Source organism: Oncorhynchus nerka, linkage group LG5, assembly GCF_034236695.1.
Source record: "Oncorhynchus nerka isolate Pitt River linkage group LG5, Oner_Uvic_2.0, whole genome shotgun sequence".
NCBI classification, from domain to species: Eukaryota; Metazoa; Chordata; class Actinopteri; order Salmoniformes; family Salmonidae; genus Oncorhynchus; species Oncorhynchus nerka.
In genome coordinates this window covers 29,166,464-29,179,636 of record NC_088400.1, presented here as the reverse complement: position 1 = coordinate 29,179,636, position 13,173 = coordinate 29,166,464, and the positions used below count along the sequence as shown (strand labels likewise).

Sequence of the window (13,173 nt, the reverse complement as noted above, 5' to 3'; positions counted from 1 at the left end):
ATGGGGAGACAAAACCCCAAGGTGGCAAGTCCATCTGTTAAACCAGTTATGGAAAACGTTGTTGCTTTGACATCTGCAAGATATTGTGATTCTGTAATGGTTTCCATCTGATTTAAACATGCCATCGTGTGATGAGGCTCACGTCTGTCTGTCATAAGTCTGTCTGGGAACCAGGATGTGTGGTACTTGTCTGTCAAAGGTCTGCTGGTAACCAAGCTGAGCCATATGGTCACCAGCTTTGGGACCAGAATGACGGCAGCAACCCATCTTGTACAATAACCTACATGTTTGCTGACCTATGTGTGTGATTTGGTTAGTGTTAACATTACTGTACAGCTAAGGAGACATTAATGTGACGCTATGCTAACATGACTAGCATAGTTACTGACCCATGGGACTCCAATGTAGAACATGATAAGAGGAACACACACATAAGTTTGTTTTTACCTGGTACATGAGGTATCCTTATTCTAAGGACTCTCAGTCAGATGCATTCCCCATGTACTGAGAGGTTGGAAGTGACGCATACCATTCATCTTGTATTGGCTGAAGGAGAAATGAGCTCCGGCTTTCTGAATCAACAGGCTGTATTCTAACTGGACTGGAACTGAGGGCCATTGCTTATGGGAAAAGGGCAAAAGGTCCCAACCTATGCTCTATTCACTATTATATAACAAACCCTGCCTCACTGATTCTGTGGAAAGAGAGGGAGAGACATTGAATGCTTAGCATTTGGAGCTAACAGGAATTGTTTATGGAGTGCTTGAAGGACATTATTATCTGTAATGTAAATGACTAGCATGCTCTCTATCAGAGCCAGGTGACGCCAAAAGGAAACCTGACGCCAGGGATTAGTAACGTCTCTCCGTCTTCAATTATCATTCATTATCATTTATTAAAGCTGTCACATAGCAACAGAAAAAGTCATCCACGTTACAGCTCCCTGACAGAGAAGAAGCCAGAGTACATGAAAATAGTGACCCATCTTTCTTCCATCAAAAGAAATACTGAGTGTTATTACAAAAGTTTATTCTTCAACCACCTTGTTGGGAGATTTACTGTAGAGCACCTTCATGCTGTGAGCTTGCTCTGCCTTCAGGGCAGCTTTCAGAGGCGACACCCTAAGAGTCGTGGTGACGGTGACGAAATGACGAAAACGGAAAAAGGATTGAACCAAAATGTCCAAACCGTAAGGGAAATTATGGCTTTGAGACACAACTCTTTCTATGACGTTGTTGCATCTAGATCAACTTTTAAAAGGCAATGCTTTGTTGAGATTTAAAAGTACCAACATTTGTGTATGTTTTAAATTGGCTAAACAAAAATGGTTTGTTGAAACTGCACATTTCATTTTTTTCTTCCTCATTGTCTAATATCTCCCCAGATGAGTTATGTACGATTGACTTGATCTGCCTATTACATTGTAGCTCTATGTGAGGTGCAGTCCCTTGCCTTTCGCCTCTTGACAACTGACCTCAAAGCTCAGCCTCTCTCAAGACCCATTTATAGCTCTCTCAAGACCCATTTATAGGCGTTAACATGCGTCCTGTGTCCGGATCATCTCCACATTCTGATTGTACCCACATTTCCAGACAGGTATGGACGGTTCAAAGACTTTGATCAGATCTTATAAGTGTAAACGGACAAGATCAGGACGAAGGATGCATGTTAGCTGCAGGTATAAATGGGGCTTCAGATGTCCTGAGTATGCAGTGTCTGGGGGTGTTAGAATACACCACAGGGACTAGAAGATGCCTGTGGTTCTGATCACTAATGAACAGGTGAATCATTGAATATATCATCACTTTGACCTTTTACGTACGTGTATGTTATCCACAAAGGATTAAAAGGAGCTCCTACTGGACAAAGCAGAAGATACAATGAATTACCACACTTCCCATTATCAGCTGTCAAATACGCGCTAGTGGATGGTTCTCCTTTCAAATCTACCTCTTGCATGTAAAGTACTATAGTAAACATGAAAGGTGTGTTATTAACACAGGAGGTTGTCCTTTTTAAATCTCTACAGGCGGTATTGTAATTCTGGACTTTCAACCACCAACACATAATGTACCATGTCGATCACATAGCTTTATATTCCAGGTGTCATGGTAACCGCCAGGCCCGGGGGAGTGCGTATGCAGAATCCTGTACCTATTATCACAAACAAAACATGATGGGACACACTTCTTAGTTTGGCTGAAATGATTATGGTGGCCACGTCCACTGAAAACTGCCAATAGAATGTTGTGATGTACAAGGTTTATAAACATCTTGAACATAACAAAGCTCAATCAACAGCTGTATGAGACTGCATCAGTCGTAGTATATGGTAGCATACATGTTCAGCCTTTACCATTATACTATGCTGGAAGGATAGGCCAGCAGAGCTACTGGAATGGAGAATATAAAGTCATTATAATTGCCCACTGAACAGACACAGACTCATTTTACACTCTTTGCAGAAAAATACATCACTATTTCAACTTTAAAATCTCAGAAACAGAAGCCTGACAGAACGATGCATAATCTGCTTCATTGGCTGAATTCACTTCCTAAAAAACACAAACACAAAATAAAATATACAAATGAAATGTTAAGATAGTTCACGGACAAACATTATGTTGCATTGTTTGTACAAAGTGCACGGTCTTACGCACAAACGGAATCATTTACATTACATTTTACATTTAAGTCATTTAGCAGACGCTCTTATCCAGAGCGACTTACAAATTGGTGCTTTCACCTTATGACATCCAGTGGAACAGCCACTTTACAATAGTGCATCTAGGTCTTTTAAGGGGGGGGGGGAGAAGGATTACTTTATCCTATCCTAGGTATTCCTTAAAGAGGTGGGGTTTCAGGTGTCTCCGGAAGGTGGTGATTGACTCCGCTGTCCTGGCGTCGTGAGGGAGTTTGTTCCACCATTGGGGGGCCAGAGCCTCATTTGAGAAGATGTTTACATAATTAGAATGGATTATACACATTGTAGTTACTCTTATATTCATCTTTCTTTTTAAATGACATAACAGAATTTTCTGAATATATCACCAAAAATAAAAAATTTAATTAAATTAAATCCTCAGGATGAATGAAAAGGAAAGTTAATAACTTAAGTGATCAAAATACCTATTCATGGTTCACATCATGTTGGTCTCGGGACAGTCAACTGATGAGAAGACTATGGAATAATCTTTTTACATTATCATCTATATTTTACAAAAGTGCTAGTGCTTCAATTAAGGAAGAGGTCACAGTGAGTGAAATCGTTTTTTAAAAGGAGAATTTTAAAAAACGAACAAAAAAACATTGTTTTGATGTCTGTAGCGGGAGGGTATGGCACTGTAAATGCTCTGCCTATATATTCTAAATACATTTAGCTGTCAGTTACTGCAGGGAAAAACAAGAACATTTGTATCGACCAAGACCCTCTGGAATAGCAGAACTGTCAAAACATTCCCCTGAAAAGTATAAATATTCCTAAAATAAAATGAATCGTTATTATTACTTCTCATGAATCTCCAGGGGAACGATTGAATCCAAGGACAGGATGAAAGAGTGTGTGACTGAAGTTTCAGTTTTGTAAGGAGGAAGACGGGACGAATGTAATGATTGATGCCTTAATGCTTCTGGACACTGTGTAACACACTTGACCCTGCCGTCAACACCCCACTCTGAGACATCTGAATGGTCATCTACATTCTATGCATTACAGAAACATGAGGACCGTACTGTTAGCCCATCAAAAGCAGATATCTACAAAGGTTGGACATTTCATCAGGAAGTTCAACCAACAGGGTCATTTAGTTTTGAATGTGTGTTTAACAGGATGGATGTGTGGGGGAAAATACAGTTCGTATGTCTGTTGGTTGATCTCTTTACATTGCTTACTGAAAGTAAATATTCCCAGTGCTTTGGACAGAAAATATAATTAACTGAACCACTGGTCCTCTATTTGGTGACTCATAGAAAATTAAATGCTGGCTTTGGTGGCGAATACCTTATGTGAGCTAGACCTCATTGGTCGCCTACTGAAGGACTCAGCAAGTGGATTGGTTTGTTCTGAAATTGCACAGGAAAATAACCAAGTGAAAAAGCCAATGTTTACATTTCAGGTGCAAGTAAACATTGACTGAAGTGCTGCGTATACAGTTCAAGGATACCTTTGATTGTTTATGAATATAAAATGAATGAAAATGTGAGTACATTCTGGCACATGTTTACAGGCTACTGTTAGTCATGTATAAGACATTGGATGTTACTGTGGACTGGACTAAACACACGTGATGTTGAGAGCGGCACTTCAAAAAGCAGAGGACATGATCTGAAGTATGCACACACGTACTGTACAGAGTACGGCAGTATACTACCACACAGCAGCAGTAGGAGGCAAAATACTGTGACCAAGATTACTCCAGCAACCAGAACTTTTTAAAAGCTTTCATGGAAACATGTCCATCTTATGGCATGGTCCATCCTTGTATACATCTGAGGGATGAGTCATGACAGGGAAGGGATGGATCCTTTATATATTTTAGCAGCTAATAATACTCATCAAGAGTCGGTCAAGAGCTGAATTACTTCATACTTTACCGTAGGTGTGTTCAATTACTTTCTATCCCTTTCGGCTTTTGAAGATTGTGCAGAACATCAAGAGAAAGTAGGCTGCTAGTGATTGAGTACAGGGCACCAATGACAGGGAGAGATAAGAGACCTTTACATTTTTTAAATTAGAACATTTCAAGTTAATGCTTCATTCTAAGTGACACTAAGCCTTACTGAAACATTCTCTCTTCTAACGGAGCTATAGTGGATCAGAGAGATTTGGAGTGTTTTCCTTCATTTTCTAAGCAAAGGAAATATGGAAGGACATATCTTAAAACCAAGTTCATATCAAATAGCTTTGGCAACATTGTTCACCTTGTAGTGTTCAATAGTCCATAATCAAATCCCGCTACTAAGAATGAAGTCTGGAGACGTTGTCGTGTTGGCTGTCTCTCAGTCGGAGAGGCTGTTTTAGAATGACCCCCTCTAGGGATGGTTCTGACCCAGTCCCTGTCTCAGCCTGCATGGGGAGGTGTCTGTCTGACTGTCTATCTGTCTGTGGTTGTCAGAAGCAGGACTCCTGTGACTCTGTGTCCTCTCTTTGCAACGACTGCTTTTCCTGTTCAATGTGGTTTCCATTATGCAGGGCAGCATACCTGAAATTATACGAAACACAGAATGTAACATCAGTTTCAAAGTGACATGGGGTTATCATTCAATGTGCTTCAATATTCTGAGATGTATGAACATTCCTGAGACACACACAGCACACAGATTACAGAAAGTGCATAACAATATATTTCATTTAGGATCCACTGTTTTGCTGAAATTATAGCCAACCCTGGAACGGAGAGAGGTATTGTTGAGTAACTTAAATCCCACATAAAGAGAGCAGCACGTCTCTACTGCCAGGTTCAAGCAGTCTGGTTAACATGAAGCTCTGGGATGACAGTACATTGGGTTTGGCTCTGAGGAGATGAACCATACTTTCTCTTCTCTGACGTTGTTGTTGGCAGCAATACAGGAGTGGAACTACAGTGAAACCTTAACTGGTTCCCTAAGGGCCATGGTCAACCAGGATTAGTGAGGAAGCTATACTGTAGTCAGAGTGCTTTATAACGACCATATACAGATACACTGTTCAGTATACAACTATACCCCTCCAATTATACGATGTGACATGAACAAGTGGGATGTAAGGCTGAGTCAAGACAGCGAGACTCCTACTTGAGATGACAACTCTCCCTTTCACCATCTGGCATCATGAGAACTTGAAGATACACCAGATTGGCATATAGGCAGACATTTAGACTTTAATGGATGACTGAAATAGTGTCATGTTGAAGAATCGAGACGATAAAGAATGATGATTTAAAACCATCGAGCTGCACATTTTAGTCATGCCATCAATTGACTTTGACAAGTTTAGGGCCACAGATGTTTTCTTAATCCTCATTTCTCCGGACACGGTGACTCTCAGATGAGGAAGATGATGATCAACTGTTTCATATGGAGTTCAATTTCAGGGATGTTTTGCACGGATCATCTCCCCGCAAAGGACATAAAATAAGAAATGAGCATGAACTCCCATTTACTGTAATGTGGTCATACATTCACTTGACTCATATAACATTCTATTGAGGAAAATTGAGACATTTCTTGACATTGTCCAAGGCTTTGGAAAAGCAGTCAAATGACCATGCTATAGGACTATGTCTGCATGATTGAAAGGCTTGTCCAGAAATAACCTCTCTTTCACTTCATATTTGAGAAATCATATGACTAGGGTTGTAATGGGGGTGGTTGTAGAGGGAGAATTTGAATCCTATTAACCCAAAGACCAATTAAAGCCTGTGGTTTTAATGTCTAACATGCTGACCAGACCAGTGTGTGAGCGTTGCAAAATACATTTTGAAATCCACGTTATTCAATTATTGCACCCACAGTGCCCGCGCGCACCAACAAACGTCTGCGTTGCCAAGGGCTAAAATAGAAGTCATTTCTATTTCTGATGCAGATCGCTCTGCAAGTCCTGCCTCTCCCATCTCCTCATTGGTTTATAGAAGCAGGTACCCATGTGCCATCTCCTCATTGGTTATACCCACGTGGGTGATTGAAAGACGAACTGTTTTGCCGTCGTGGTAATACTATGAAAGTTTAGATGCCAATCACCATATAAGTTCAAAGATGAAAAAGCCTGGAAGGAGGAGAGATGACTAGAAATAATTCGGTTGACTGTTTTATGTGTGGATTAATTGTCGGAGTAGAGGACCTTGTGCATTTCAGGTAAAAGAACAACTCAATGTTTATATCCCAGGACAAATTAGCTAGCAACAGCAAGCTAGCTAAATAGGACAAATTAGCTAGCATGTGCAAGCTAACTAGCTAAATTGCCATACACGTTTAATGCTTTTCAACCTGTCCCCAAATTAATGTAATTGGTTCAGAGTTTGATTTGATATTTTAACCTGTGTGTCGTAATCACGTTTGGTGTGGGGTGACAAAATACATTTATGCACAATGGCGCACGATGGCGTGTGCGCCGGTTTGAGTTCCGTGTTAAACATGGGTATAATTTTAATGAGGCCAATTGCATCAGTCAAGACAGACACCACATTTAAACCAATGGCATCTTGGAGTTTATTTCCAACCAAGGGTTTCAGAATGATATTCATATACTGGTAAGGCAATATTCAATAAGGTAAGGTAATTGACTCTAATAAATGAATATAGCAAAATCCTGGATTGGCAGAATTATGGGTGATACCATTACATTAAAAATCATACTCACTAAATTACATTTTAAACGTGCAAAACAGAAATTCATCAAACAGATGATAAAGAAAGACCATTTGGAAACCATATAATGAGTATTTCACTGTAATGTAGACTCACTGTCTCATTAGGAGATGTTTTCATAAACAACCAAACCAAAGGTGATTCCTGCTTAGAAATTGGCCGTGAAATGTACCTTCAAAAAAACTCAGACTCTGTAATGTTCCGGAATTTAGCAGAAACCAAAATTGCTGCCACATTGCAGTGTTTAACCCAACAAGTGCTACCACCTACCCACAGAAAGGACCACAGACTGAACGGAAGATGATGACGCTGCTCCTAATGGATCACATGCTCTGGAAACACATGACTGTGTTCGAGGGGCAGATCCTCTTTTTATCTGTGTCCCTATATCAGCCCCTCGGGTCCTAGGCCTGTGTCCACAAAGTGTCTCAGAGTATGAGTGCTGATCTAGGATCAGTTTTATCTTTTATGATTGTATGGACAGATCCTAGATCAGCCCTCCTACTCTGAGATGCTTTGTGGATACGGGCCAGGCCCTAAGCTCTATATACTAAGGATGGGGCTACAGAAACACATACGCTGCCATAGGCCAGAGCCCCTGCCGTGTGTCTGTCTGTCTGTCTGTCTGTCTGTCTGTCTGTCTGTCTGTCTGTCTGTCTGTCTGTCTGTCTGTCTGTCTGTCTGTCTGTCTGTCTGTCTGTCTGTCTGTCTGTCTGTCTGTCTGTCTGTCTGTCTGACCTTCCTTCCGCTTGACTGGGATGTCTCTGCTGCCCACTCTCTACTGCTCTCTCCCTGACTCTCATCCTGACTTAACACCTAACACTTAACCGCTCTTTTCACCAACCAAGTCATATGGCTGGATGTTGGTCTTTCAAGCCAAGGCTGACTACAGTACATCTCATCTATTCATGGTCTTCAATTTGTCCTCATGTATGCATGCTCACATGATCTATCGTGTTGGAATGGTAGCCTCAATCTCCACAATTACACAAACAAAACAATCTATGACATCAATGAGCTCAGATCAGATATTTAGCCTACTGTACTTTCACTAGTAGTGTGTGTATTGTAAATACCTTTGAAAAGACTGACATTTTAATACAATCAATCTAAAACATACTCAGGCTTCCTGAATCCAATAGCGTTACTTGGCCAAGTTTACAAATAAGAACAAATACCTGCCTTATTTTACCTGCTCTGTATTCAAACTAGCGCTGGATGATCAAAGATGTGTTAAAGACATCCAACGCAGCTCTCATCTTATTGGTAATAATGGCTCTTTACCACTGACTACAGCATAGCAGCCACTTAGATTTGATCACAGCAGTCAAGTGTTTGATCTGTGCCATATGCTGCACTGTGGGATAGACGCTTCTTGCCCAGGGACCCACACACTACAGAGACCACAACCTACTCCATACTGTGAACTGTAGAATACTGCCAATCACATACACTGAGAGTAGAAGGCTGGCAACTCTATTAGGAATTATTCTATACAATTGCAGCTACTCTGGTAGAGGATGGCAGTTCAAAGTGAACTCCATAATTTACTGTAAGAGGGATTTAACTTCTCAACTTTGACCCAGTAGAATAAGTCTGGATCATTTTGGATGAACACCTTTGTTTGGAGATTGACTAAACAGTTGGACATCAGTTTGAAAATATAAACTGTGAAATGAAATGACTGGGAAACTAAACAACAAGAAAAAGAAAAAGGATTAGATCAATACATGTTCTCGATGTAGTTTTTCTGGTTACCTTGGGAACATCAGAGTGAAGAATGAAAACACTGCTATAGATTGTCCTCCTGCTAAGGACCAGGAGCCTTCTCACTGAGCTGTATGGGATTAGTTAGAAAAGTCAAACCCAGATAACTTGCACCTCTTGGTGATCTGCAATCCTGCAATTCCAAGCTTCCTTTGCAGGGGGAGAGGAACTCTATTATATACTAATCTACTCCAACATGTTCTAGTTCACACCAGGGCACAGGGAGGGCATCAGGGCACAGCAGGAACAGCATCCCTTCATTTCACTGGGGCTCATATTCCACTTGTCATTCTCCAGAAGAGGGACAGGCAGGGCGGCAGGGGGTCACGGGGCAGGGGGCCCCAGATTTGACTTGAATGATACCAGCCTGATTAAGTGAGCTATTGTCTCTCTAGGGATGCAGGCTGAATTAATGATACTCCGCCTCAGCCACTACCCACTGTTGTTTCTAGTATTTATGTATGCCGTCGCAGTAGCCCTTTCCTGCAGTCAAATTACCTAGTGGCTTCATGGGTGAAATGCTCTTAATATTTTGAATAATTTCATAATTAATACACCATTTTTGTTGTTCTGAAATGTCAATCAGTTTTGTTATATTTCAGTGTTCTGTGATGTATATAAAGTATAATATATAATATTGGGATGGAAACTCAAAATTGGGTATGATTTAGCTGACTGTAGTAATTAACATAGGAATCTCTTTTTGAAGAAAGACTTAAATGAGACGTACCATCACACAGATTGCCGATATGCTAGTCTGGATATAGACACGGAGCTCCATCATACAGAATTCCCAAACTGTATGCTAGTCTGAATATAGGCACGGAGCTCCATCATACAGAATTCCCAAACTGTATGCTAGTCTGGATATAGACACGGAGCTCCATCATACAGAATTCCCAAACTGTATGCTAGTCTGAATATAGGCACGGAGCTCCATCATACAGAATTCCCAAACTGTATGCTAGTCTGGATATAGACACGGAGCTCCATCATACAGAATTTCCATTCTGTATTCTAGTCTGGATATAGACACGGAACTCCATCATACAGAAATCCCATACTGTATTCTAGTCTGGATATAGACACGGAGCTCCATCATACAGAATGCCCATACTGTATGCTAGTCTGGATATAGACACGGAGCTCCATCATACAGAATTCCCAAACTGTATGCTAGTCTGGATATAGACATGGAGCTCCATCATAGAGAATTCCCAAACTGTATGCTAGTCTGGATATAGACACGGAGCTCCATCATACAGAATGCCCATACTGTATGCTAGTCTGGATATAGACACGGAGCTCCATCATACATAATTCCCATACGGTATGCTAGTCTGGATATAGACACGGAGCTCCATCATACAGAATTCCTATACTGTATGTTAGTCTGGATATAGACACGGAGCTCCATCATACAGAAATCCCATAAGCTAGTCTGGATGTAGACATGAAGCTCCATCATCCAGAATTCCCATACGGTATGCTAGTCTGCATATAGACACGGAGCTCCATCATACAGAATTCCCATACTGTATTCTAGTCTGGATATAGACACGGAACTCCATCATACAGAATTCCCATACTGTATGCTAGTCTGGATATAGACATGGAGCTCCATCATACAGAATTCCCAAACTGTATGCTAGTCTGGATATAGACATGGAGCTCCATCATACAGAATTCCCAAACTGTATGCTAGTCTGGATATAGAAATGGAGCTCCATCATACAGAATTCCCAAACTGTATGCTAGTCTGGATATAGACACGGAGCTCCATCATACAGAATTCCCAAACTGTATGCTAGTCTGGATATAGGCACGGAGCTCCATCATACAGAATTCCCAAACTGTATGCTAGTCTGGATATAGACACGGAGCTCCATCATACAGAATTCCCAAACTGTATGCTAGTCTGGATATAGACACGGAGCTCCATCATACAGAATTCCCATACTGTATTCTAGTCTGGATATAGACACGGAACTCAATCATACAGAATTCCCATACTGTATGCTAGTCTGGAAATAGACACGGAGCTCCATCATACAGAAATCCCATACTGTATTCTAGTCTGGATATAGACACGGAGCTCCATCATACAGAATGCCCATACTGTATGCTAGTCTGGATATAGACACTGAGCTCCATCATACAGAATGCCCATAAGCTAGTCTGGATATAGACACAGAGCTCCATCATACAGAATTCCCATATGGTATGCTAGTCTGGATATAGACACGGAGCTCCATCATACAGAATGCCCATAAGCTAGTCTGGATATAGACACGGAGCTCCATCATACAGAATTCCCAAACTGTATGCTAGTCTGGATATAGACACGGAGCTCCATCATACAGAATGCCCATACTGTATGCTAGTCTGGATATAGACACGGAGCTCCATCATACATAATTCCCATACGGTATGCTAGTCTGGATATAGACACGGAGCTCCATCATACAGAATTCCTATACTGTATGTTAGTCTGGATATAGACACGGAGCTCCATCATACAGAAATCCCATAAGCTAGTCTGGATGTAGACATGAAGCTCCATCATACAGAATTCCCATACGGTATGCTAGTCTGCATATAGACACGGAGCTCCATCATACAGAATTCCCATACTGTATTCTAGTCTGGATATAGACACGGAACTCCATCATACAGAATTCCCATACTGTATGCTAGTCTGGATATAGACATGGAGCTCCATCATACAGAATTCCCAAACTGTATGCTAGTCTGGATATAGACACGGAGCTCCATCATACAGAATTCCCAAACTGTATGCTAGTCTGGATATAGACACGGAGCTCCATCATACAGAAATCCCATACTGTATTCTAGTCTGGATATAGACACGGAGCTCCATCATACAGAATGCCCATACTGTATGCTAGTCTGGATATAGACACGGAGCTCCATCATACAGAATGCCCATAAGCTAGTCTGGATATAGACACGGAGCTCCATCATACATAATTCCCATACGGTATGCTAGTCTGGATATAGACACGGAGCTCCATCATACAGAATTCCTATACTGTATGTTAGTCTGGATATAGACACGGAGCTCCATCATACAGAAATCCCATAAGCTAGTCTGGATGTAGACATGAAGCTCCATCATCCAGAATTCCCATACGGTATGCTAGTCTGCATATAGACACGGAGCTCCATCATACAGAATTCCCATACTGTATTCTAGTCTGGATATAGACACGGAACTCCATCATACAGAATTCCCATACTGTATGCTAGTCTGGATATAGACATGGAGCTCCATCATACAGAATTCCCAAACTGTATGCTAGTCTGGATATAGACATGGAGCTCCATCATACAGAATTCCCAAACTGTATGCTAGTCTGGATATAGAAATGGAGCTCCATCATACAGAATTCCCAAACTGTATGCTAGTCTGGATATAGACACGGAGCTCCATCATACAGAATTCCCAAACTGTATGCTAGTCTGGATATAGGCACGGAGCTCCATCATACAGAATTCCCAAACTGTATGCTAGTCTGGATATAGACACGGAGCTCCATCATACAGAATTCCCAAACTGTATGCTAGTCTGGATATAGACACGGAGCTCCATCATACAGAATTCCCATACTGTATTCTAGTCTGGATATAGACACGGAACTCAATCATACAGAATTCCCATACTGTATGCTAGTCTGGAAATAGACACGGAGCTCCATCATACAGAAATCCCATACTGTATTCTAGTCTGGATATAGACACGGGAGCTCCATCATACAGAATGCCCATACTGTATGCTAGTCTGGATATAGACACGGAGCTCCATCATACAGAATGCCCATAAGCTAGTCTGGATATAGACACAGAGCTCCATCATACAGAATTCCCATATGGTATGCTAGTCTGGATATAGACACGGAGCTCCATCATACAGAATGCCCATAAGCTAGTCTGGATAGACACGGAGCTCCATCATACAGAATTCCCAAACTGTATGCTAGTCTGGATATAGACATGGAGCTCCATCATAGAGAATTCCCAAACTGTATGCTAGTCTGGATA

The 13,173-nt window shown here is 41.2% G+C and overlaps 1 protein-coding gene across 1 annotated transcript in view; it reads right to left on the bottom strand.

The window, feature by feature from the left end:
- Positions 1–875: 875 nt before the first annotated feature.
- Positions 876–13,173, bottom strand: part of htr4 (5-hydroxytryptamine receptor 4) — a 121,962-nt gene continuing 109,664 nt past the window's right edge. Inside the window, exon 7 of the mRNA XM_065018509.1 lies at positions 876–5,201. Within this exon, the coding sequence (XP_064874581.1) occupies positions 5,111–5,201 (91 nt within the window). The 3' untranslated portion in view covers positions 876–5,110. The remainder of the gene's footprint in view (positions 5,202–13,173) is intronic.